We start from the raw sequence: 27,607 nt of genomic DNA on the forward strand, positions 1-27,607 counted from the left end.
ATGAACGCACGCACACACACATGCACGCACACACACGCGCGCACACACATGCACACACACGCACACACACACACACATACATACACACACACACACACACACACATACACGCACATACACGCACACACACACACACACACACACACACATACACGCACACGCACGCACACACACGCACACTAAAGAGAGGTACAAGTGGCGTCCACGGTGCAACTGATTATGCAGAAGATGGTTTTACTCTACACAACTGTCACAAAATGTGCTTTTGCTCTTTAAGATGCTGCACAAATAGAAAGTCTGAACGTGAGCACACTGTGGTTTTACGTGAACCTCAAAGTTGATTTTCTCCTCTAACAGGTGACTGCGAATGATCCAGACACAGACACCAACGGGCTTGTGACCTACAGCTTGGAGTTGTCCTCTAACAGCACCATCGCTGACATCGCTGACTTGTTCTCCATTGACGGCTCGAGCGGCTGGATCACCACCATGCGGCCCATGGACTGTGAGGAGACCAGGGTCTACAGGTTCAGCGTGGTCGCCACCGACCACGGGGGAGACGTCAAGTTGTCATCCAGCGTCCTGGTGGAGGTGACAGTGACAGACGAGAACGACAACCCGCCCAAGTTCTTAGACGACGTGTTCCGCGGCTCAGTGGTGGAGGACACCAGCCCCGGAGAAGTCATCGTCTCCATGACAACCACAGATGCCGACGTGTCCCTGGAGAACCGCCTTGTGACGTGTTACATCACTGGTGAGTGTGTGTAATAATCGAGGAAGTGAGTGTGTGTGCGGGTCACTGAGTTGGTGTGTATATGTGTGTGTGCGTGTGTGTTTGTGATAACCTTATTATTTGTGAGTGTTTATCGAACACGTTACAGTCCTGCTAGAGATTTGCAGCACTGTGGGATTCATCAAGACATTAATGAGGTGAAATGAAATCTCTGTTAATCGCCCTCAACTGAGTCATGATATTATGTTATACAGCCACAGATTAATGACAAAGAAGAGCAGGTTGACAAGCCGACAAGACCGGAATACCAACTGGATGCCCTGCAGTCAAAAACAAAACAAAGCCTCGAATTAATGCAAATCCTCTGTTTTCAGCAGACAGTTAAGCCCAGACTGTTTTACAGGAGCTTCCTGTCACAACATTGTCTTTGGAAAGTTTAACGGAGTTGAATGTTTCTACTTGAATTCATTATAAATGTTCTGCGTCAGCTGATGCTGATTAGACTAGAAGAAAGTGAAGCCACCAGGTAAAGCTTCCTTTACTATGGTTGAGCAGATACAGCCGCTCACACAGACTCGCACAGTAACTGTTGCTGTCGAGACGTCTGCTTCTGGACTTTAGCCACATTTTTAGGAATGCAGAGATTTGGAGTATTGACCAGACAAAACATAACCCATGCATAAATGGCAATCGATACGAGAATGTTTTAAATGCAACCAAATCCCAGCAGTGGGTGTTTCATGTGTAGGTGTTCACTTTGAATGTCATCTGAGAATGCATTGACTACTGAGGGATGTTTATTTATTCTGCAACAGAGATCCCACGAAAACCTCTTTCCTCTACAGTTGATGCACAACAAATGTGAAGTTTAAACACAGAATAACATTATGAAAATACTTGCCTGAATTCATTCAGGTTTTAAGGTGGAATTCGATGAGGCTCTGACTCAGCTGTGAGTTTTTGATGGACAAGTTTTGTATTTATGGTCCTGAGCATTTAAAAATAGCAACACCATTGATTTAATGACTGTCATAAAAACTGCTGCCCATAAAACCTGGCAAGTGGGAGATTTGGTGCACGATGTCGCCGTGGTAGCGTGACAGAGATGACACTGCTCGTCATCCCGGCTGCGTTAGCGCCTGATAACGTTTGTCTACATACTAAATTAAGTGTGGAACAATCTTCCTTAATCTGCTCTGCGCTGTTTATGCTGGAGTCAATTCGCATTCTGCCGCCGCTAAAAAAAGCAGCATCACAGTTGAACACATCAATCATGAGACCTGAGTGACAGTAGTAAATGATTGAGGCAGTTTTCCTTCCGGAGGATGAAGCCAAGCAGTAATCTATAACTCTCCCACCGGTCGTATTCAGCAGCCAGTGTCAGAGGATTAGAGGAAAAAAGTTGGTTTTATAGATAAAAATGAAATTAACAATATAACGTCCAGTTTCCAGGAACTGTGATCAAGACGATACATGGGAGAGTGTTTCACACGCTGGGATTCTGTTCCATTTCATTTCAACACAGAAAAGTGGATCCGTTCATCACACACTGTTAGAAACACAGAAGCTTTACGCGTTGTCACATATCGTTGGTCCTTTTTCAGCAGCGTATGTCCTGACGTCCTGTGACTCGGTTGTTGGTTGTTGCTGCAGATGGAGACGCGCTCGGCCAGTTCGCCATCATCCAGGAGGACGAGGGCGTGTGGGGTTTGATCGCTAAGGAGCGTCTGGACCGAGAAGCCACAGACAGATACACGCTCAAGGTCACCGCCACCGATGGGAAGTACGAGGCTCTGGCTTCTGTGGACGTTCACGTGCTGGACATTAATGACAACAGCCCAGCGTGCGAAGAGGTGAGAGAGAGCCGTTTGGTATTTTTACCAGGCTCTGATGTAAATATCATTTGCTTTAAAGTCGCCCTTCATTACTACAGACTGGGCCTGTGGCTGCAGTGTATTGCTGCTCGCTGCTCTAAATCATTTTATTTATCCAGCCTCTGGAGCTTCTTGGAGAAAAGTGCTATGCAAATGCAGACCTGATTACTGTTATTATCCCCCTGTTCCAGCTGGTGTACACAGGGGTGGTGATGGAAAACTCGCCCTCCAGCATGTTTGTTCTCAGGGTTTCGGCCTCAGACCCAGACGTGGGAGCTAATGGGCAGATCTCCTACACCCTGCACGGCCCAAACGCTGACAAATTCCATCTGAACCACAGGACAGGTACGCTGGCGTCTGCGCTCAGGAGCGCTCCCTCTAAATGAACTGCTGAGTGTCGGCAGCAGCTCTTACAGCTCATAACATCAGTGAGAAACTGAGGTTGAGACAACGTGTCAGCTGCTGGCCTGAAAACCTAAAGGCTGCGTTTTCAACAAGGCCCCAAATGAACGCTGAGGTTCTTCTTCTCCCTGTTTGTACTTGCCGTGAACAGATTGTTTGTGAAAGTCTTTTCACTGGAAGCGATGAGAGACAAAATCCACAGTCTCTGTTCTGTGCAAAGATGTTTTGATAAGTATCTAATTCCACTATAAACCCTCACGCGTTTGAGATTTAGGAGACGTGAGGTTTTGACCTGTACTGACCTCATCAGCTCCCGGCGTTTAGCTTTAGCTTTGGCTCTTCTTCTTCCATAGTGGTGACACTAACACAATAAACTGCATGAAGGTCTACAACAACGTGACCTCCTTATCTGCTCCCCTCAGGTGAGCTGTTCACTCTGGCCGTGCTGGACCGCGAGAGGGAGGCCGAGTACAACCTGGTGTCGAAGGCGACGGACGGCGGGGGCCGCTCGTGTCAGGCCGACATCCTGCTGATGATCCAGGACATGAACGACAACCCGCCTCGCTTCTCCTCCAGCCACTACGAGGTCACGGTGTTTGACAACACCACGGTCCGAACGCCCATCGCCGTCATCTACGCCAGAGACCCAGACACCGGTGAGATGCAGAGTGAGAGCAGGACAATGAGTCTGCTCACAACATTATATTCTTCCCAGGTCTGAACATGTCCAGGCGCCTCTTCAACCCTGGTATCAGTGATCCTTTATACACTATTACAGCCTAATGCACAGACTTGCCTTTGTGTGTCTTTGCATGCATATGAATGCGCGATTACTGATCCCAAGCATAATAACACACTAAGCCCTTCCCGACAGAGTCCTGATTCGTGAAACGCCCACCGGATACCTTTCCTCTGTGTCACCCCGGATGTGCTGCAGTTACCTGCTGAGCCCCGGTCAGCGGGATCGGCTCTCTGACACTCACTACATTTGTTCTGGAGGCTGATTATTGAGGATGACAAGCTAAAGTCTGGCCTGATGAGAAAAGTCGGCCTCAATAATTTCTATCAGATCTCTCCTGTTATTTGTCAGTAATGTCTGAACCTGGTCCGATCACAGATTAACCCTCAACGTTGATGACTGTAGCAAATCATTGTCTCTCCACGTTTCAGGACAATCATTTCATTTGTTTTCAAGATGAACAAATTGAGGCTCTGAGCTTCAGGCAGGAAGAATAAACACACAGGCTTCGTATGAACTAACAACAACCAATAATAAAACTAGTTTGGCTCCATACAGTAGAAGAGAAACTAACAGTTTCCTCTTCCTCCTTCAGGTTACGCTCTCATCACTGTGTTTTTCATCTTTCTTTTCTTCCTGTGATCTGTAGAAACCTTGTTGTTCTAACCTCGCTCCTAGTTTGTAATTGTGTCTCAGTACAGCGTTGGATCAGTATTCAGAGTTATTACATTGACTCTTTGCCCATGTGTTTGTAGTGAGGCAGCGCGGTTGGGTGTAGAAGTGTTTCAAGGTTTTGTTTAGTTGTTGCCTTTCAGCACTTTTTAGTTTTAGGTGAAATAAATGTCAGATTTGTTATTTTCCTCATTTGGAGCCAGACTGTAGAGTTTGCTGTTTTTTCATACACAGACATTTAGTGTTTTTATTCTTGCATACAGTACATGTAGATGCAGACAGGTTCCTTCACACAAACATGCTCGTTGGATTGATTTGTCGATGGTCCTGTGACATTCGGCCCAGAACCTAAAACAAGAGAACAACTAGAACAAAACGTTATTCCTCTTTCTTGGCATCTTGCCTGTAGTGGAGGCTTGGCTCACAAATAGAGCTCACGGCAGTGACGCTGTGAGTGAGACCGGGTTTAACACTGTGATCTGCTGGTGCAGCGCCACCTCTGGGCCAGTTCACTGCACCACCATCAGTTGTTCTTACTGTAAATCGGACCAGGGTTTAAGCTTTGTCCACCTTTAATCACATCACCTGCAATAAAACTGCTGTTTTTCTGGTTAAAACCTGTGTGACAATAAGCATGAGTCGGTCCAGCAGTTAAATTAAAACCCTGTGTCACCATTGGCACCACGGTGCTCTGATCTGTCCTTCAGCTCACACAACAACCGCACGAGGCACAGACCAAAGCTCCCCCACTCGTCTGGATGTGATAGATTGTGTCTCTTTTAAGTGGTTGAGTCTGATTTCGTCTCTTCCTCTGGTTGTTTTGTCTCTTCAACTAGTCAATAAAGTTGATACATTATGAAAATTAAGAAAGCAGCATCTAGTTTTAATGACTAGATTAAATCTGCATTACAGAGAGGACAGGAAGCATCATCTGTTCCAGGTCTGTCAGAATCATTGTTGCCATGTGGTTCATATGTTCATACACTGGTTCTACATCTGCAGGCACATTGTGTGTTTTTTTAATTGAGATCTCATCCTGAGCCAGATGTGCTTTTGATAACAGTGACAAGTTCTGGTCTAATTAGTTTTTCCAGGTGTCGTGCTTGAACGCGTTCATCAGTGCTGATGCCAAAGCACAGGCTGATACTTGCGTCATTGCTGAAACCAGTTGATAATAAGAATAAAATACTGAACTGTTAGAGACTGACTGATCTAATACTAAAACTCTGTGCTGCAGGAATTAACTCTGAGGTGAAGTACTCCCTCCTGGCAGGGGACAGTGGATACTTCTCTCTGGATGAGTTCTCGGGGATCCTCCGCCTGGAGCGACCTCTGACCTCCGACACCCCGCCCACCTTCGAGCTTAAGGTGAAAGCCACCGACCGGGGCCTGCCTCGTCACCTGTACTCTGTCGCCACGGTAACGGTGGACATAGTCTCCCTGGACGACTACCAGCCCGTGTTCCTAAACTCTGAGTACACCGCCCAGCTCCCAGAATCCTTAGCGGTTGGGTCGGAGGTGCTGAGCGTGTCTGCCCTCACTAGAGATGGCGGAGGACCCACTCCAGTCGTGTACCGCATCGTGGCCGGAAACGAGGACCAACGCTTCCTGCTGGACTCGCACACAGGTGACACTTGTTTCAGTCCATATTTGCTTTAGATTTAGAAGTCTCACATAAAACTTGGCTCAGCGTGTTACACTCCTGATGTTGTTTTGTTTGCTGGTTTGCAAATCTTTCGTTGCTTTTACTTTGAGCAAAACTTTGAGGAAAGTTTTACTTTTGTTGTTTCATGGGCAGCACATAAAACAAACCCTTCATTCATTGTCCTTTTACCAAAAGGTGGATTTTAAAAGTCGGCTGCTGATCCCAGTGTTTACCTACCAGACTGTTCACGGACTCTGAGTCCTGCAGGATTGAAAATCTTGCAGAGTTTGTCTGTCCTTTGGACTGCAAATAAATCATTAAAGCCCAGCTGGTGAGAAGAGCCTCAGTCATCGATCAACGTCCGCAGTTAGTTTCATAATGTGGGGGAAAGAAATGCACAGAATCAGAATCAGAAATCAGAAATGAATTTAACAACCACTGAAAGACGAGCTTTGGTTGAGTGTAGTTTAAGAGGAACTCAGCACATTTTCATTCCTCGTACAGGTTCAAATTGAAATAGAGAATTACGTAAAGGCTTGACAGATGGTGTCATATGGTCAAAAACAAACCCCAGGCAATGCAAATCAGACTGGTCCAATTAGAGGATCCTTGAAGGAAACCGGCCATGACATCACATCCTGAGCAGCATCTACTACATCAGCTTGTACTGATAAACACCCTGATCATTCCTACAGTTTTTCTTTTTCTCTTTACTACATTTATTTAGCGTCTTGACTTGAGGAAACGCGACCAGGCCCATTTAATTCCTGTCACTGCCTGCGTCCAGCACATGCTCACGTCCACACCATTAGTGTGTGTGAAGTAATTCCAGGCATCCACCAGTCAGACCTGCTGAGTCGACATTGTGTAAAGACATGTCAGTGATAGTAATGAAAATTCATTCAGGACCCAGTACAGCTCACACAGCTCACACATCTCTGCTGCCTGAGGAATCGATTCAAGGCCATGAACCTTCTCCCAGAAGTGATCAATCTCAGTACTGTTATGTGCTGCTCATGTTTTTCCTTAATACACTTTACAAAAGTTTTTCAAAACTTCCACTTCCACTGTGTGTGTGTGTGTGTGTGTGTGTGTGTGTGTGTGTGTGTGTCAGCAGATGGATACTTCACACGTCTGTGGATCCATCCGTCTGTCTAATATTTATCTGCAGGTTATAATGTAGAACAGTTTTTATGTTGTCATAAGGTTATGTTGACTGACAGATGTGTCGAGCAGGCGGGTAAAACAATCACACAGACCTTCTGGTTGGTCAGAAGTGTGTTAGAAGCAGCTTCGGTCGTGAGTACACTTGCTACGAACTCACCAACGAAACCGTCAAAGTAAGGAGGTTTGACCTTGTACAAACAGCTTTTCTTTCTGTCCACTGTGACGTAGACACTGACTCACTCTGTGGATAATTCATGGCTCTCGGGGTTTGGATTGAAAATGATTCCTGAATTATTGATGGTCTTCATCAGTGCATCTCTCTGAGGATGCCATTAAGGAGCTGGTGGTACTGTAGGTCTCACATCAGCCTCAGATCAGAGGGGTTTCAAACACCTGACACATTTCAGTTTCATCACTTCAGGTGCTGGCTGGACAGAGGCTCCCAGACATGACACGAGAAGGTGGTGGTGAATCACAGAGATGTGTTTAACAGTTTAGCTCCTCACATCTGACACTCCACACTCTGACTGACTGGTTGACTCAGGCCTGCAGCATACGTTCTCTCTGCGTCGGTTTCCCACAGTCCAAAGATCCTCTTCTTATGTCGCTTTACTGGTTTGTCCAGCTGGTTTGTCCCTGTGACTGACTGGCGCCCTGTCCAGGGTGAACCCGGCCCGCGACCCTTACGAGACCTGAGCGTCTGAGGGAGGAAACTCTTCTGTAGCACTTACAAGGTCAAAGGCTTTGTGAGACATGCACTTGTGTGTTTGTGTGTACAGACAATGACACATGTGGGAAAATAAGTCATTAAAGTTGACAATGACGAATCACCTTCACCCTGTTCCTTCTTCCTGAGAAGCACCGTCACGCTCAGAACAGGCTCTAACTGCTCCAAGGCAGATATGAACCCTGGCAGCGGAACAAACCGTATCTCTGTTTCTATTAAAGGCACTACATGCAGGATTTAAATGGCTGTATGTCACTGCCACTAGAATCGCTCACATTAGCATATTACCTGCAACAACACATGTGTTACATAGAAAAAGCTCTGCTCTGTGGGGAGACTTACTGCAAAGAGCAAGTGTAGAGCATGAAAGGCAGACTTTGATTCTGAACGATCACGTTTGATCTGTTTGCCAGCAGAGTCTGAGCTGTTAGCTGCTGTTTGACGGGAGGTTCATTTGTGCCAGAGGTCGTTTGTGGGTCGGCAACTTCTGGGCCACGTCTTAAACTTTTGCTAGCTTCACAACTATAGTCCACAGAATCAGTCAGTCGGACGCCAGCGGAGCCAGGATGTGCAAGGATACAGTAACATACTGTACGAAGAGAGGAACGTATGGAACAAATGTGTGGAGAAAGAAAAGGAACCATCAACTAACTTACTGTGGGAACCTTCAAACCTGATGCATTTGTTTTTAAATTCAGATTTCAGTCGTAAAATATTGATCTTGTTTCTCGACTTTCTGTCCAACCAGTTTTTCCGTTTTTTAAACCACCATGACTTAGGTTTTGTCCCAACAGGATTAATTACAAGATGCATCTTGTTAGAATACTGTTCGGTTCTAAGGCTGTTACCATTTTTGTTCGTTATTGCCCATTTTGTTTCCACTGTTTGACTGGGTTTTACCGGTTTGTCCTGTGTTGTTCATAAAAGTACAGACATACAGTACATCAAGTATTGGTAGTAGTACAGTGTGGATGTTGGATGTGCAGTTGAGAAGTGGACACAAAATGAGTGTATTTTAAATCTGACTTGGTTGTTTTTGTAAGACTCATGTTCATCTGCTACGATCAGGCCCCTAAGTCTGGCATCCCCACGAATACTAAGGCAGCGGAAACTGGGCTGAACAAGACAGGAAAAAGCGGCAAAGTCCGAGTGAACAGAAGAGTGTGAATGGGATGCGGAGCAGCGATGAAAGGAAAACTGAAGTTGAGCCAACTCTCCCCCTGTAGAACAAGTAAAGGAATATTAAAACCTCCATGAATTATTAACGTGGCTTGGATCAGTCTGACTCACACTCGCTGTCCACATCTTCTTGATCTCCCAGAAAATCAATAACATGAGATCTGCGCTGGTTGCACGAGGTGCGCATGATTTTCTTGTAGAAACTGGGAGGAGTTTGCGTCGAGGCCGGTGTTGGACAGTCGTTTGTGTTAAAACCAGTTTTTTGCCAGTCGGAGTGTTCAGGACGAGACAATGAGGCGCCTGTGTCTCAACCACACACTCTGCTGGACGTGAGGAGCCACAGGCGACAGGCTTAGTGCTGCGTAGTCCTGTCCCTTCAAACCTGTCCAGTCATTACAGGGTAAACACGTCGTTTCTGTTCATTCAGAGCTAAAAGCTCTTCTAATTTAGGCAGTAAACTTGCCAGACTTGAACAGTCGCTTTACAAGAACGTTAAACCTGGCCCGGCGTGCCACTTGTTCATTACACAGGAGAGCAGTCGGCCTGCTGGGCTTCAGACGCTGGGTGATCGATGGAAGCTCCCTCTGAACACACGAGTGTATCAGTAACAGGAGAAGAAGTTTCTCCCAGTAGGAACCCGTTTATTGCTGCCATAAATTGGCATTAGACTTCACACGTGGATGACAGATGACACAAAAAGACAGCAGCCAGCTGTGCACTGATTCACAGTGTGAGAGGAGTTTAACTCGCAACCGAGCCGACAGAGCACAAAAGTCCCGCTTGAGTTATGGAGGAAATTATCCTCCAAATCCACTTGCTTGTAGCATAAAGCATAAATTCTGCTGTTGGAGCTCTGTCACACACATTCTGCTTTCCTTTAAGCAGGGCAGCGCAGCCGTGGTTCACTGATGGGCAGCGGCAGCATCAAAAGGTCTCAAAACATGTTGTTCCTTGTTTTAACTTGTACCAGTTTGTGGTACACATCGTGTGTAAACACCCTAAACTCAGGACTGTTGGGTCGTTAACACAGCTCGTTCCTCTGATTTACTCTTTATTGGCGGCTCCACCAGAAAAGCTGACACAAGCGAAGCAAATCTGGACCCGGCACACGTTTGCTCCGCTCTTCATGAAGAATAACTCCTCTTCATCTTCCAGGTCGCCTCACCCTCATGGCGCCTTTGGATTTTGAGGTTTCCCGGGAGTACTTCCTGTCTGTGGAGGGCAGCCGCGGAAAGCCGTCCCTCAGCGACATCACCACAGTCATCATCAACGTGACGGACGTCAACGACAACACGCCCGCGTTCGGACGAGGCGACTACAGGGCGGAGGTATCGGAGGAGCTGACGCCCGGGGCTCTGGTGATGAAGGTAGAGAACAGGCCAACTGATTCCTGCACACATGTAACATAGAGCAGAGTCTGCAAGTTTGCAAAGTATGAAGCAAAAACGTGTATGACAAGTACAAACACACTCATCCAACAGCACGGCAGCTGCCGTCTGTCAGGACAGTGATACCGCAGCAATAACACAGCTCAGTGACTCTGATAGTCACACCACGGCTGCATGATGAGCTTGTAATCATATGCCTTCACTTCTATCACTTTTCCTCTCTCATCATCTGTGTCCTCGTCCGTTTTCACCGTTTAACTGCAGCGTGTTACACTTTGAGCTGTTTTCATGCGCTGGTTGGAGGCAGTCGTAGGGTTTATTATCACCACCGACTTCATTGTGTGTGGCTCTAACACACAACCCTGCGTAGCCTCAGGTTACAGCGGTGCAGGGAAGCACCGTGTCTCCTTCACTGTTGTCAACTCCAGTATCCTGGATTTGTAAGAAAAGTACGAAACTCAGTCCTTGAACTGAAGCCTTCGCGCTCGTTGCCTCAATGGGCAAAGATCCGCCCGGTTCGCGTTTCTTTATCCGGCGGTGAAGGCGCTGTTTGACCTGTGGCTGCACCATCATCAGGTATTATTGTCGCTCTATTGGATTTAATTACCGGCTGCTATAACTGTGTTTTGTGGCTCTTTTGTCAGGTCTGACCTTCTGCCATGACTCAGAAGGAGCCTAGAGAAAAGACTCTTTACAAGAAATTAACTTCTCCGCTACTTTCCCCACCTCCAGGTGACGGCTACGGATCAGGATGGTCCCATCAACAGCCTTCTGCGATACTCTATAGTGAGCGGGGATCCTCTGCAGCAGTTTTCCATTGACCCTCGCAGCGGAGAAATCACCGTCCAAACTGCACTGGACAGAGAGGAGGTCAGCACCTGTTAATATGAGTAAGACAAGCATGTGTAAGAGACTGACCTTGACCCGTCCTCTCTGCAGACCCCCCATTACTCTCTGACCGTGCAGGCAGCTGATGAAGGCGCTCCTCCCTTGTCGTCAGCAGTCGTCATCACCATCACAGTCACTGATGTGAATGACAACCCGCCCGTCTTCTCTCAGGTCAAGCACAGTCTGCTGCTGCAGGTCAGTCACATCCTTGTGTAATACTGGCTGCTATCAGGACTGAACTGCTCAGCAGCGTGTGTGAGCCTGCTGATGCCTGTTCGACAAGACCATCTGGTAAAAAGGGTTTTATCCTGTTAGGGTGAAATGCCTTAAAGGTATCATGGGGCGGCGGGTTGCCTCTAACATGGCTATTAATTGATTTGACCCCTGCGGGACACCATAGGCAGATTCTCTACAGCAGCAACATGTTCTGCGTGAGAAAAACAGCTCTGGGTGCGTGTTCAAAAACCAACCACGTTCAGCGCTCGGAGCAGTGAGAAGATACCAGCATCAAGGTGCCTGCAGCAGAAAGTATTGCATCAAAGTAAACAAAACCAAGGACCTGAGACGACTCAGCCAGAATAACCTGCAAAGAGTCACCTGCTCCTCAGCTCCCAAAAATAACCTTTGTCCTGAGGACAGAGACAGAAGTTCCATTCATTTGACAACTCAATGCAAAAATCCAAGCGCTGCCTCGTTTTCAGGCTCCAGTTTGAGTGAATATGAGCGGAACATACAGCTCCTCATCCGAATCTGCTCACTCTAATAACACAGCATCAGGCTGTTAACCTCCACCTGCTCCTGACTGCATGACAGGGTGCTAATGAAAGCAGATGAGCTAATGACTCCACGAAAGATGAGTCATCCCCCTTCAATCTATCCATCCCTCTGTATCATTAGAACCGCTCCAACACAGTCCAGTGGAAATGTGCTGACCTGTAAGTCTGCTCCATCATAACACCGGTGCCCAGAGCTCATTAAAACTGTGCAGTGAGAGCTAAGGAGTGAAACTTTTTCAGAGTGGGGTTTGAACCGTGTGGGAGTCAGTGTGTGTGCGTGTTTGGACCTTAGCAGCACACATTCGCCACAGCTCTAATCACAGGACAAAATCTGCTGCTGCCGAGAAATATATCTGGCTAATTTCCTCCACTTTTGTGTTTGTGTTGCTGCATGTTTAGTCTGATGCGGCTTCTCGTTCCTTTCAGCTGCGCTGGCTCTTCCTCCCTGACAATGACGTTTTGTCCGCTAGCTTTCCATCACTCAACCTGCTGCAGCTCTGCCAGCTCAGAAGCTTCCATCCAGTCTCAGAATATGTGCTTCACAAGCCAAAATGTGGACAGATATCCCATCTGCTAATGTCCCCACAGCCAGCTCTGCCTGATGATGGCTCTGATTTGCATCAGGCAGATGGATGATGGTTGCAGACACAGGAAAGGAGCTGTTGTATTGTTGCAGGTGTTTTAGGAGCCTAGTTGAACCAAGCAGTGGAACCAAGTCGTATTATTCAAGAAGCAGCAGGAGGATGATCTGAGCAGGTCTTTCCATTGTACATTGTAGGATATTTAAATTCCCCTAGTTACTCACAGCAGAGCATCTTAAGGGCTGCAGTTATTTTACTGAATAATTCAATGTTGCTGAATCGCAAAGTTTGTGGAAAATATATAAATTTCCAAAGGAGCAGATGTCGCGTTGTGTAACCTACTGTTAGTACGGTGAACGCACCTTCTAGATGCTGCGCTGCGTCCTTCTTCCCTTTGAGCGTTTGTGTGGTGGATGTGAACCGGTTCCACTTGGTTTCATCCAGATGGAGCCACTGCCCTGTACCAGAACCTACTAACCCAACGAACTCACCTGTTAAAGCTCTAATAAGGACTATGCTTTGTGGAGCTTGCTCTACTTTACATTTAAAGCCTGACGCCCACAATGCACTTGTGTGTTTTAGCCCATTAACACTAAATCGTGTGTATTTTATTGCCAATTATTAAGATTGATATCCTACATTTCAGGGACCTGCTGGGTTCTATTAATTTCAACATGCTGAGCCACTGAGGTTGCGTCAGAGATGTAATCCATCATGATAAACAGTGTTTTCCAGCTTACTGTTGAGTGGTTTATTGAACGTTCACTGATTCCTTCAGGAGGGCGAGTCCATCGGCAGCAGCGTCCTCCAGCTGGTGGTGACGGACAAGGACACGCCGAGGAACGGCCCGCCCTTCTCCTTCCACATTGTCAGTGGCAACGAGGATCGACGATTCCACGTGGACCAGGGCGGGCTGCTGTCGCTCTCTGCTCCGCTCAGGAAGAAGGTCAAAGCCCGTCATCAGCTCAAGATACAGGTCAGGAGGCACATTCACCTGAGACCTGGCTCAGGCGTTTTACTCTACGTCGTCATTTGTCTGTCTCCTCCTTGTGGAAGAAAAGCACGCAATGTGTCGACTCTCAGTGTTGCTGAGCATAAAACAATAATCTCTACACCACCCAGTGTTTATCGCAGTCCAGGCTCAGTGATAAAATACTGATGCACTGCAGCGTGTCCCCCGTGGCCTCGTCTGCGGTGCTGCAGAGAGAGCGTTTCTCTGTTTAGAGGTGGACACTTAGAAATGTTACAGATTACTACTGGTGACTGAAGTCACTGGGACAAAATCCTCATAATCCGTAATATCCCCATAATATTAAAAAGGCGCCACCATCAGAATTCATCTGAAGTCAGTAACATTATGCAAAATACCACTTTGTGTAAAACCTGAATAAAAATAGAAATGTGTGTTTTTATTGCTAAATTTGTTCCTGTTCTGTTTAGTGAACTGAAAGCAGGACCCCTGTAAACTATAGTAGAAGGAGGCTCTAGCTCAGCACAAGTAATGGAAGTGAGACTGTGTGTGCTTGGTCCAGGTGACGGACAGCGGCCTCCCTCCCCTCTCCTCCATCTGTGTGGTCAACATTAATGTCACTGAGCAGAGCAGGTACCCTCCCTCGGTCGTGCCTTTGGAGGTCTTCATCACCACCGCGGGGGGGCAGTTCGCCAACCAGCTCGTCGGCAGACTGCAGGCTTCAGATCAAGACCTGCAGGACGTGCTGACCTACAAGCTGCTATCAGAAAACCCAGAGGGACGAAGGTTCTCCGTCGACTCGGCTGACGGTAAAATCTGGGCCGATGAAAACCTGGATGAGGGCTTTTACTCCCTTAACGTCAGCGTGACCGATGGGAAGTTCAGTGTCTGTGCCGAGGTCAAAGTTCACGTGTGGGCGGGCCGACCAAAGAGCGCTGGACTCCGGTCTGACGCTGCACATAGACAGGATGTCCCCAGAGGAGTTCCTGAGCGTGTACTGGAGAAGCCTCCAGCGCCACCTGGGACAAGCGCTGGACGTTCCCAGGCAGGAGCTTCACCTCGTCAGCCTGCAGCAGCAGCGCGACGCCCAGGTCCTGGACGCCCTGCTGGTCTGGAGGCCGCAGCCCGGGCGCGTGCAGCCGCTGCCGACCACCAGGCTGGCAGGTAATAACTGTTTAGATTGTCATGTGCGCTAAGGGTGTAGGTGTAAAAAGAAGAAAGACGTGTTGGCAGGAACGGGCTTGGACCCAAACAGTCTAATGATGTTCACTTTGATGTAGGCATCATGTCAGACATCGAGGACGCTTTGGGCCTGAAAATCCTCAGGCTGAGCCACAACGGATGTCTGGGCCCCGGCTGCCCGCCGCGCGGCTGCAGGAACGCCGTGCGCCTCAGCCATTTCACCACCGCCAGGGCCGGTTACATCACCCCCCAACACAGCTGGGAGAGCGTGTGCCCCTGTAACGGTACGTCAGCCCGGGCGCACACCTGGAATCCAGAGAGACAGTAATGACTGTGTGTGCATGGATAATAATGAGAAAGTGAGCGAAGCGAGGAGGAAACAGCTGCCTGTTAGCAGCAGGAAGCACAGTTCACAGGATCAGAGACCACCGCGTCCTCCTGCTGCAAATACGGATGAGCTTCTAACCATTTACAGTCACATTCACATTTAGAAATGTTTGCAAATCATTGCTTTTAGTTTTATTTCCGAGACACGCTGTCTTCATGACACACTCGTCCCAGTACAACCAGGGCTTTCTACTGGTGCTCTGCTTCTTTTCCTCTCTTTGAAGATGTTAAACTTGGTGAGTTTGAGTCGTGTTTCACCGTCAGACCTTTGCTTGAACTCTAATCAGCTGCTGTTTGCTGTTGGGTTCATCACTGATCCGTCCAGTCTTGAATGAATTCATTCTTCATTCAGTTTTTCCTGCCCTGTTGGAAGCTAAACTTGCGTCAGGACCTTGACTGATTACGCTGTTCGTGTTTTTTTGCCGCTGGGCATTTCTGGTTTTCACCTTTTCAGATTTTTTCAGTTAAACAGATCAAACAAATATTCGAAAAAGCATGTTTTTTTTCTTTCTCTCCCGTCTCTTCTGTCAGATATGAAATCACACATTACGTTTAGTTTAGAGCTTGTTTCATCTGCAGACGCTGCTGTCACATTAAAGGTAGAAGGTGGTGGTTACGTTTTGTAGCCTTGAGCTGAAATGTGAAAAAGGTTTAATTTGTGGTTTATTTAAATTTACAATTCAGGCAACAATTGTTTAGAGAAGTTTGAAGTCACAGAGTCACAATCAAAGATGATAATTGTCATTGAGCTTCTCCAGGACTCTGTCCCAGGTGTTTCCAGCCCCCGCCACATGTTTGACTCATTCTAAATGACCAGCGCTTCAACAGTTGTTCTGGGTTGTAGAGTCGGCCGTGCGGTTCGACGAGACGTCATACCTGAAGTACCTTCACGGGATGGATGAGGACCACCAGGAGTTTAAGGTCTCACTAAAGTTCAAGACTTTCCAGGAGCAAAGCTTCCTGATGTCCAGCAACAGCACCAACAACTGGGGAACGTTACAGGTACGCACTTCATCTCTCCCCGAAACACAAATACACCTGTTTTACATTAATGACCCAGAAAGCTTCAGTTTGAAGGCAGTATTAAAGCTGTACACACAGTGGTCGCGGTGAAGTCTTCCCTAATTTGAGGCAGAAATGAGGCTGTAAAATAAGGGCGGTTCAAACGTCAGCTCCGTCGTTGCCTCCAGCTCATCTCCAGCGGCGTGTCGCCTTTCAGCAGCCCTGCAGCATCTGCTTTAAAGGCTCCGGCTCTGTTTGCTGTGTTCATGTGACACAGAGAAGCTCACCTCCTTGTCTGAGTGGGAAATGTCACAACAGCTCAGAGTGATGAAAGAGGGAGACGTTCAATTCCGAGCAGAGCAGCAGAAGAAGAATCATTATTTTCATTCATTCGGAGCGCGTGTAAATATCAGTTGTGTTCTCTCCTGAGCTGACAGTTTATTTATTTTGCTCCTTTGCTGCTGCTGTGGTGCAGAGATTAAATCTCTGCCTAATTTTCACATGCTGTTACTGTAATGTTGTTTGACGCTAATTCACCCTCGCTGTGATAAAATCCCGGAGCTGGGAGTTCTCTGGGGAACGTCGCCGGCAGGAGAAGCTTTTCATTCCACGTTTTCGCCTCGGATTCACAAACACGACTGGATATCCTGCTTCAACTGCGCTGGCAGATATCATCTTTAATGTCAATATTTTATTTGCTACTTTGTGCCAGCAGCCGCGTTATCAGTTTTCTCACATACCTGATATCTGCCTCAGCATTCATGTTACATTCTGGCTCTAATCTCTTTGTCCTTTTCTGTGTTCGCTGCAAACACTTGTCCCAGAATAGCGCCACTCTGCTGTGTATCTGGGTCAGCGGTGCCGGTATCAAACACCACCAGCTCACACCCTGAATCTGGGAAAACCAAAGCTGCTTCGTTTAAATGACTTTCACTGCGGCCACGCTCACATTTTGCTCTTCTTCACCATAAATCAGCAACAGCGTTGTGAGACGTGAGTCTGAGTTTGTTGACTTTCTCTTCACTGTCCAGACCTGCTGCACTTCTGTGCTCAGACCCTGTGACTACGAGGTGACGAAAGTCAGCCGTGGCTCTGCTTGCGTCAGTGCTGGACTGAGCCTGCACACATGGCTCAGGGTGCTCATGTCCTGCCTCTCCAGTGCCTTCAGCTCACAGGGACTCCTTTAAACGGAGCTGTGACGACTGCTGCTCTGAACTCAGCACGTGCGCCTCGTGTTGCCCTTTTCCCTCAGAACACGCAGACGGAGCGAGTAACAGTTCAGCTGGGTCCTAATAAAAGTCTCCAAGGCTGCTGACATGCTTTTGTGGGCCCGTCCGGGGGAACGATGGTTTATGTCACTGCAGCCCACCAGTGCGGCCGAGAATGTGGCCCTTCCAGCTCAAATGGCTTCAAAAGGCATTTCTCAACACGGCTACGTTAGAAGTCGCTCGCCTTCAGGGAACCTTCCTGGAGACACACAACACTATTTGCACACTTCATTCCCCTCAGGACACGAGCTGCCAAAGCTCATCAGTATTCTTCATGAGGAGCCATATCTTTGAAACAGAAAAAAGTACATATGAATTAGCATAAATGTAAGTTACCATCCATTTGTTTTTCCTAATTCTCTTTTGTGTGCGCATATAAATCCTCACCTTTGAAATGTAAATAGAGCTGCTTGGAGAAAAAGCCAGCAGAGCGAGCCATGCGGAAGTAAAGGTGACTTGTAAGTGGAAGGAAAACATCATCCTTGATGAGAAGTGACGGCTCAGACCTGACAACAGAGACCTGCCTGTGAACAAAGATGTGGACACACGTGTGTGGACCCAGTGGACCAACACTCATCTGTCATGCTGTTTGCAGTAACACAAAGTGATTGACTTTCATGTCAGTTCAGGCTTTTTAGCATTAGGAGGAAGCAGCTCTGTGTCTTGAAGGACATATTCGAAGTTACAAGACTGGAACCTTTACTTATTTACATTGGACTTTCATCATTATTGCCATTTTTAAACATTGAGTCTACAGGAAGAGGTGTTTATTATAGACAAAAAACCTGTCACCTGTCGTGAATGTTTAAAAATGACCTAAACATCTTTTGTCTCAGCTGGATTTTGGGCCTTTATCCCATTTGACCCAGCAGATCCTCTGGAGGTCGTTCAGACGGGATCAACTTCGTCTTTCGGTTTCTCCAGTCACAAACTTGACCCTAAGAAACTGTAGCTTTTTGCTACAGGTCGTTGTTGAGCTTCGAGCTGAACCTGCCTCAGGCGAGATGTGCTGAATTCATTCCATCCTCATTGTTATGAATCGATGGTGCATTTAAAACCAGACCTGCCAGCTTTCTCTGGGGTTATTCACATGAGAATTTCTGTCTTTACTAATGAGCAAACACCTACATGTATGACTTCCATGCTTCACTGGTTTCTGTCATCTTCCTCCTCAGTTGACCGATGGAGTGCTGCAGTTCAGGTACAGCTGTGGAAACGACGCCCCTCTTTCCTTAACCATCACATCTGGTCCAGTATCAAATGGACAGTGGCACAGTGTCCTGCTGGAGGTCAACTCCACTGCCCTGAGACTGACCCTGGACCAGCAGCATCCAGCGTGGACCAGCCTAACCGAGCCGTGCCGGATGTTGGGCTCCCATGGTGCTTTGCTCTTCGCCTCTGCCTCTCACGGCTCTGCTCCACGGGGCCAGTTGAGCCCACGTAATTTCATTGGCTGCCTTAAAGACTTGGAACTGAATGGGCAGCCAATCAGAGTGGGCGATACGGCGGAGTGGAGCGGGCCCGGGAGCAGGAGGCTGTTCGGGGTGTACCAGTGCTGCAGCACGGCCGGAGCCTGTGACGCCAGGCCCTGTGTGAACGGGGGAATCTGTGAGGAGGACGCTACTGGAGGTACATGTGAAACATGGAGAGAGAAAAATATGGAACCAAAAATGCTGTTTATTGGCCAAAACTCCCACTGATCATGTGTTTAAGGAAGTCTTCTTTTCTAATTCATGGCTCACAGAAAAAGATTTGCGGCAGCTTGATTTATTATTTATTTAGAATAGCAGCTGATAAGCACACCTGCACTTCTACAGATAAAAAAACAGCGCTTTAAAATCATGTTATTCTTGTGAGGGCAGTTTGTAGGAAGGAGGATATGGAACTGAACATAAAGCTGGACAAGATACTAATCTCTGTGCTTTGGAAGCCGTGTAAACAAAAGAAGTCTGAAGCTGCTGCCTGCAGCCGTGTCTTTCCTGCAGATTCACCCACTCTGTTATTGTCCTTCACTACAAGAATCAAATGTCCACCGTGGCTCAGTGGACTCGGGACTGAATGTTACAGCAGAGTATTACTTCTCTCAGGATCGTATTCATCATCATGTCAGAAGACATTTAAAGGCTGGTGTGATGCCAAACAGCAGTGTTTTATTTCTCAAAGGTGCTTTAAAGGTCAGGAAAATGTGATGAAGTACAAAAAAACGACCTGTTTCTGTTGAAGAATATATTAATATAATAACATCCCAATTTACTGAGAAGTTAACAAGTGTGCATGTAGTCAGATAAGTCATAAAAGCTAAATTTCCTGTAAGCTAGCAGTGGCATTTTATTATTTCATTACCTCCAAATGTCTCAAAAACAAACTTAAAATGAGATCAAAATATAAACTGGAGCCGTAACTGAAGAAAACGTGTGAGGATTCATTATATGTTGTCAGATATTTGTCTCTCAGTTGGAAACACTGCGCTCCAAACGTTTCAGCCTCTGGATCATGTGCCAGAACAGATGCAAAGTCCAGGACTGGGTTCCTTTGAGCAACATATTTAGAAGCACACTTTATTATTTTTGATTCGTGTGTTGGTCGGATGTGTATTTTTAAAAAGTATCGTTGTTGCAGCTTCCTCACACTCATAAAAGCCTAGTTTTCCTTAGCGTCGATCCAAGGATGAGAATCTCACCCCTCAAACTTTGAGGGGCAACTTTTCTTTTTAAATAGCAAACGCTCTCTCCTGTCCTCTGGAAACGCCAGTTTGACCTTTGCTTTGATTATTTACTGCCTGTAGGGAGACTTTCTGCGGCTTTGATCAGTTGCTCTTGTCTCACACGTCCGGGTGTGTTTTATTTAATCTTCAGAGCCGCTCTGCAGGTGTTCGGGCCTCTTCCACGGACTCCGCTGTGAACTGGACAACAACCCGTGCGCCTCCCAGCCGTGTTCCCACGACGGGGTGTGTGTTCCCAAGGCTGGAGGCTACATGTGCAACTGTTCGCTAGACAACCCTGGAGAATGGTAAACTCACTCTTAATTAGTCAGTCATTCAGCATTCAGGACTGGAAAACATCTGGTTTTGACTGATGAGGTAAATGAAAGCTGATTAAAGTGGCAGAGCAGTGATCCATGAACCAACAGGCCTCTGGTCACACGTGGAGGATAAGCTGTGCTGTTCAGCAGTTTCCACAAATAGACCAACTTTTAGGTACTTAGATTGTTTTTATATGTATGATATTCTACTGGTTGTTAACTTTTTCTGAACTGAGATCAGAGTGAGACAATAATCTGACCATAATAAGAATCAGCAGGTGCAGCCCAACAGGTGACTTTAACCTAATGGAAAAACAGTGATGAAGACGTAAGAGTCCCAGACGCATTGTGTTCAAACAGAGAAGATCTTCTTGATTATATACACTGACATGACTCCAACAAGGCCAAGTAAACACGGACGCCTCAGCATAACCCTCATTATATGCACTGGCAGTGTATGGTTTTTGCATGGTTTGAATTTGCGTGGATGCACATAAACACATCACTATAGAAGCAGCTGCTTTATTCCAAGCACAACATCAACAGACGTTGAACGGCAGAGTCACGTTCAGGTGAAATTACACCAGCATTTGCATATTCCTCCATTCATTAAGGCCGCTTGTGGAATTGCTTGGCCCTCGTGGGAATTAACAGGCTCTTTGAGGTGGGCTTAGATTAAGGTAGTGGAGGACACGGGACCGGTGGTGGTCTGTAATTACAGCACATCCACACATGTTTTATCATCCTGGTGTTTTATGGTTAGCGGTCTGATGCTCATTTTGGCGTTCTGGCCTCACGGGCAGCGGGGGGCGACGGTGTCCTGGCTGTCAGACATCCAGCAGAACGCACACAACCAGCTCAAAGCACGAAGCGAGCGAAATAACAGCTGCCTCACTGTTTTCTCCAAATCAGGTGTCTCTCCACCTCCGTCCGGAAGCACTCTCCAGTCATTGGCTACATGGAAGCCTTGGAGATCGGTGCCAGTGTGCTCGGGCTAGTTCTGCTGGTTGGCGTCTTTGTTTGCATCAGAAAACGTTACGTTCACCAGAAGAAGAAAAAGCCCGTTTGCGTCCAGGATTCAAACGGGTGAGAACGCAAGCATTCCTTCAAGCGTCTTCAGAACCCATCTGTGTGTTAACTAATCATCAGGACGTGTCTGCGCCCACAGCTACTTCCAGCCCAGTCTGAGCAAAGGCCTGAAAGCCGAGAACCAGGACGTCGGTGCCATCGAGATGAGCTCTCTGGTCGGGCTCAAAGAGCTCAACAACACACCGTTCAGGTCGCTGCGCCACATAGGTCTGTCAGGAGGTGGGGTCTCCTCCACAAAGACGCAGGGGCCGGCCGTGTGCAGCGTGGCGCCCAATCTGCCTGCCAGGCCGCCGTCCAGCTCCGACAACGACTCCATCAGGAAGAACCCGTGGGACTATGAGGGTGAGGGTTCTGTTTGTTCATCATCAGGAAAACACACAGCAACGCCCACTCCAGAGACACTCTGTGAAGGGATGGCTCTGATCATTTAGGTCAGGTCAGCTTAATATTTAATAAGTCATCCAGGTCCAACACTGTCATGGAATCATCCTGGGATCCTGTCATGCGAAGCCGAGGCGGCGCCGAAGAGGCTGAACGCTTCAATCAGTCAAAGTCATTGTAAAAATGCATGTGTGATGCAAAGTGGTGCATGCTGGGAACTGTCCACAGACAGTTGTCTGTCAACACACGAGCCTGATTGGATGCGATAACATCAGGAAACGCAGTCCTGTCTCTGTTTCATCCCAGAGTGTTTTATTTCCACTCTCGTTCTGATTACTTCTCTCCCCACTTTCCTTCCTGTTTTGTCTGTTTCGTCGTGGCGACAGTTCATCGTCTGACTCTAAAATTCATTCCCTGTTGTTTTTGTTCAAAGACATTTGTACTAACTTCAGCTGATTTGGGTGCTTTAGTGGTTGGAGGCCTGGTAACGATGCTGAATGCCGTGGCATCACACCTCCCGTCCTGCCTCGTCTCCTCTCCTTCGTCACCTCGCCCTCTCTCTCTCTCCATTTACCGCTCACTCCATCTCCCTCCAGTCTAATTGTGATCTTTGTCTTCTCCTTCGATCCCACTCACCCTTCTCCTCTTTTGTTCTTCTGTCGCGCTCTATCCTCATTGGTGTTCTCACATGTAACAGATCAATAGAGCCGAGCTGTGACTCAGCTTCACTGCTGTGTTATGAGACAGATAAATAGAAGTAGATGGGGTGTTAGTCATGCCATCGCTCCCCGTGGAGCAGCAGCCTGGCAGAGCATTCATCTGCTTGACCTTATCACATTCCTTCAGCTCCCTGCTTGTCATCCTGCTTGTTTAAGGGCTGTGTGTGTTCCACCTGCTCCGACCACACCCAGCATCAGGCCACTGCGTCCTAATCACAGCTCGGCTCCATTAGCACGTTCTCCATCCGAGTCCTTTCAAATGCAGAGCAGAAGCCTGATGAACAACGGGCTGAAGCTAAAGACGATACACCTGTTATTATCTGAAGCTGAGGCCTGAGGGTCTCAGCTGTGACCTGCACCTCCAAGCAGCTGAATTTAGAGACTGCAAACATTTCAGTTCAACATTAGCATTAAAAATAACATTAACATAGCAGAATATTTCATCCACGTTTCACAGCATCACGTTTCCACCTGGAGCTGAACTGAATGTTAATTTGTTGTTTACATGAACAAAGTGACTCCAGCTTGTGTTGTGAATGGTGGTGATATGAGATCTGGAGCTCTGTTACCCGCAGCTTCAGAAAAACAAGCCACTGAAATGCAAAACGTAGAAACAGTTTGAAACCTTTGAAATGTCTGGCCACACGTTTTAATGCGGTGGGAACTATTTGTGTGCGTTGGAGGCTGCACTGATCTGAGCCTCAGCACTTTGTTTTCTGTAGCATCACAAGCAGACGAGCTGCTGTTCTTAACAGCTTATTGAGCTGCTCGCAGTGTGGAAATAACAGCAATCCTTTGATGTAGATTCTTTTCGGTCCCTTTGTGTCCATTTCCTCTCATCTGTTCTTGGTCCCTTTTGTCTTATTTTCTGCCTCCCTTTCACGTCCTTCACTCTTGAAGCTCTGCTCTCAAACTCTTTCCGTTCACGTCTCTGGTTTTCGGCTTCTTCTGTCCATCGACCTTTCAACTGTTGTCTTTCACTCCTCATTGGTCTCATTTTCTTTCTGTTTAACATAAACTTTGTTCAAGGCATGGGTTTAAAGTGATAATCTGAGTTTGTAGTGTCTTCTATTTTGTGGCTTCAGGTCTGAGCAGAATAGAAGCACAGCCTCAGTCCAGACACGACTACTCACTAGATGCTGAACGGAGCTCAGGCCCCTGGTGACGACTCACAGCTTCTAGTACCAGCAGCACGTCTACTGCTTCTCTCCCACATGTCATGAGGGAGAGTAAGTTAGAACAGTTGCAAGGTCGATCCTGAGTTCCTCCAGGATCTTGCGCACAAAGAAGCTTCTTGCCTTCAGGGTTGGCACATGAAGAAGCAGCGTTTACCATGAAGTGTTTCAAGGTTGGGGATTTAGCTTGAGATTAGTGTCAGAAAATAATTTTAGTGATTAGGCTCTAAGAGTAGACGCAGGGGTGTCCAACACGCTGGACGAGATAGTCAAGGTTGCCTTTGAAATGTCTTAATGTCAGCTGATTGTAATTCTGTTGATTGGAGGAGGAGGATTATTCTCCTTCCGCGGTCTTTAGAGGCAGGTCTGGATCAATTGTTGCCTTTAAGTAATAGTTGTGACTTCGGGACCTTGAGCTTGCAGCAGACGTCTTCCCACCTCCTGTTTCACTAATCAAACCCACACTATTTCTAATCTTCAGGGAAGGATTTAATATGCAAATGCCTCCAGCTTAGTGTCTTTTTTATTATTTAACCCGCAGCTCGCATCCATCTTTCACAGCCAGTGCTGCAGCGGCGGTGCTGGTATTTATTATTATTGTGAATCTTAGCTTGCTTTCCTGTTTGCTGTCCAGTTGATGTGATGTGGGCCTGTTCTCTGCCTGTTCCAGTTTACCCGGCCGACCCAGACTACTACGGCCGGCCGGCGGTCCAGGAGTTCCCCCAGTTCGACATTGTTGAGGACTCCTACTCCACCTCCACCACGGAGTCGCGCAGAAACTCTCGCTTCAGCGGGTTCCCCTTCCCGCTGGACCGGGCCGACCGCCGCGCCCCCCTGCCGCCCTGCTACAGCAACCAGAACCTGGACGACTTCCTGGGGCCCGACGGGCTGCCTCTTCCCAGCTCTCAGTGCCCCAACGAGTACACGGCCATCAGCTACTACCCCACGCAGCACGCGCGCAGCCTGGACAACGTGTCGGGAGGCTACAAGCGGCTCAGCATGCGCCTGAGCGTGGCCATGCCCTCGTACGCGGAGCAGGCGCCGCTGCCGCCGGAGCCCAACCCGGCCGAGCCGCAGACGCGCCCGGCGCCGCAGAACCCGCGCAGCTGCGGCAGGAGCAGCACCGTGGGCAGCGACTACGGGAGCTGTGAGGAGGTCATGTTTTAGTTTGCTTCCTGTCTGGTGACGTTTGAGCAGCGTCGGTTACAAGCACACTCCTTCTAAGACTCCGCTCTGTGAGATCTGATGAAGACAACGGCACCGTGTGAACCTTCCATTCCTTTGACTTCGTGAGGTCGTGGAGTCTCGCTGCGCCAGACTAGAGCAGAGTAAATCAGGGCAGAGCAAGTTCAGCAAAAGTTCATCTTTTTTTAAATGTTGCTAAAAAAACGGTAGTTAATTTTTCAGGATGGTGAACAGTATTACACATCTGACTGTGGATCGCTTCCACATTCCAAGTTTTTTTTTTACTCCAAGTAGGACTCTTCCTCTGCTTCCAGGACTCGTCCAGACAAATCTTCCATCTACAGTGATTTATTTTATACTTAGGTTTTTGAAAGGTGACAAACATTATTTCATGAAAACCAACATTTCCATGAACAAATGAATATTGACTGTCCGTTGGTGTGTGTTACATTTAATGGGGCTGGTTCCTCAAAAACAGATGAAAGCCATAAATTAAGTGACCAAGTAATGTGAGCTGTGATGTGATCAGATGTTAGTGTTACACTAGGATAAATGTTTTCATTATTACACGTTCTGTGACTTTTAGATCACAGTATTTCCTTCAGACCATATGTTGCTGTTCGTAGTGAACTTCTGCTCTGCAGTGTTGCTGATTATAAACGCTTGATGTTGAGCTTTGGAGCAGTACAGAAAATGTCTATGCAGCCATTTCAATTGGTGTAAATGTACAAGCCTGACTTAAAACAAACACACACTGAGTTATCGTATTTGTAAGTTCATATCATTATTTCATAAAAGATCTGCAGCAACATTTAAATATTAATCTGCAGATTAATCAATATAATCAAAGATTCTGGTTTGTGAAGCATCAAAATCTATTTCAGAAAGGTCCATTATTTCAATAAGTCCTCAACGCTTTTGAAAACAAAGTCTGACTCAAATGATCAACATTCTCTGTAACACGTTAATTCTTATTAACCTGTCTGTTTAAACCTGCTCCAGTGGCCACACGTTCTTCACCTTCCTACATCTAACACAGTATATCAATAATCTGCATGATCCCAATATACACTACATGTACGTACTGCATTTTGTGTAACCTGAACCAATGAACAGACGTTTGGGCAGATGTTTAAAGTCGGCCCATTCAGCGAACTGTTGGTAGTTTGCAGCCGAAGCTGAAGACGTGTTCGTCTGTGATGACGCTGTCCAAACAACACAGAGCAAACACAAACCTTAAAGCTTGTGTTTTCATATCTCTCATCCTGACAAAAATGAACGTTCAAACATGATTGAAATTCAGATGAGGCTTCTAACGTTATAGCCACAATGTTTATGCTGCTCTTTGAGCTGCGCTGATAGAGACACTGAGTTAACGTTAGCTGGTGACTCAGTAACTGCCAGCACACGTCCTGTGATGGTGGTTGAACCTGAGATTCTGTCACTACAACCTCACAACCACGATTATCATCCAAGATACTGAAATTATTGCTGAAGAAGTTAATGTTGGTCATTTGCTGTCTTAACGAAAAACCAGAAGAAGAAATAACATCAGCTACGTGGAATCCAGTAAAAAAAAGGGTTTAACCAATCATCTGTTCTCAAATTGATCCTCCACCAGTGGAATCTGCGTAAACACGACGGTCAAACATGTTTTAGTTTGAACAGCGTCTGTAGAAACAGTCTGATAAAGTAAAGCGTCTGTGTTTGTGTGGTGATGTTGTTTTACCTGAATGCACGCTGGTTTGTTTCCTTTAGGTCTGAACACAGTTTATTTTTGTATTAATGTGGGCCGCCCCATGTTTTGCTCTGTTGTTTCTCTGTGAGAGATTTTATTAAGATGCTATGTTTCTAGTATTATGTTTCTATATTGTAAAGAAATCTGAATAAAGATGATCTTCTATGAACAGTGAGGACTGTGTGGTGAGAAATGTGACCACAACCGAGTTTAACATTAGCATCATGTGAAGCCGCTCAGTGGGTTTCAGGAGGTTATTGCAGCAGCGAACCAACGTACAGCGTGAGCAAACACACGACCTGTTCAACCTCCACCAGCGTCGTCCACCAGCACAGACGCAGCTGAGACGACGGCCTCAGAGCTTCAGTGCGAAGACGCGCTTCAGCAGACGCTGTTTTCCTCCGGACTTTGAAGCTGAGGCAAGTTTGAAGTTAAGAGCTTAAAAGGTCAAAGGCTGAATCAATGGCCTTAAACATACTTTGATCTGCATCCATTTAATTCCATACGGAATCAAAGCTGCACTTACACGCAGGCCGTGAACAGTTTCTTCTCTTTAGACAGAGAATCATTTAAGTGTTTGTCTCACAATCTTCACAAATATCAGTGATGAAAATGATGACGCTTGGTTCCTGCTTTGAACAGCAGCCAGTGCTGCACCAGGTCAGTCAATACGTTAGCTGCTCTAAAAGCGCCGTGTGACAGGAAACAAAGAACAAAAC

General features: G+C 47.0%; 1 protein-coding gene across 1 annotated transcript in view; it reads left to right on the top strand.

Moving 5' to 3' along the window:
* The window catches only part of fat2 (FAT atypical cadherin 2), a 59,098-nt gene extending 32,035 nt beyond the window's left edge, over window positions 1-27,063 (top strand). The window contains 18 exon segments of the mRNA XM_029164654.3: window positions 358-754; window positions 2,387-2,586; window positions 2,799-2,952; window positions 3,432-3,665; window positions 5,658-6,047; window positions 10,294-10,505; window positions 11,259-11,396; window positions 11,466-11,609; window positions 13,550-13,747; window positions 14,304-14,660; window positions 14,662-14,905; window positions 15,022-15,207; window positions 16,155-16,312; window positions 18,756-19,209; window positions 20,436-20,589; window positions 21,514-21,687; window positions 21,770-22,032; window positions 24,636-27,063. Coding sequence (XP_029020487.2) covers window positions 358-754; window positions 2,387-2,586; window positions 2,799-2,952; window positions 3,432-3,665; window positions 5,658-6,047; window positions 10,294-10,505; window positions 11,259-11,396; window positions 11,466-11,609; window positions 13,550-13,747; window positions 14,304-14,660; window positions 14,662-14,905; window positions 15,022-15,207; window positions 16,155-16,312; window positions 18,756-19,209; window positions 20,436-20,589; window positions 21,514-21,687; window positions 21,770-22,032; window positions 24,636-25,132 — 4,554 coding nt within the window. The 3' untranslated portion in view covers window positions 25,133-27,063.
* Window positions 27,064-27,607: the final 544 nt, after the last annotated feature.

This window comes from Betta splendens, chromosome 10, assembly GCF_900634795.4.
Source record: "Betta splendens chromosome 10, fBetSpl5.4, whole genome shotgun sequence".
Lineage (NCBI taxonomy): Eukaryota > Metazoa > Chordata > Actinopteri > Anabantiformes > Osphronemidae > Betta > Betta splendens.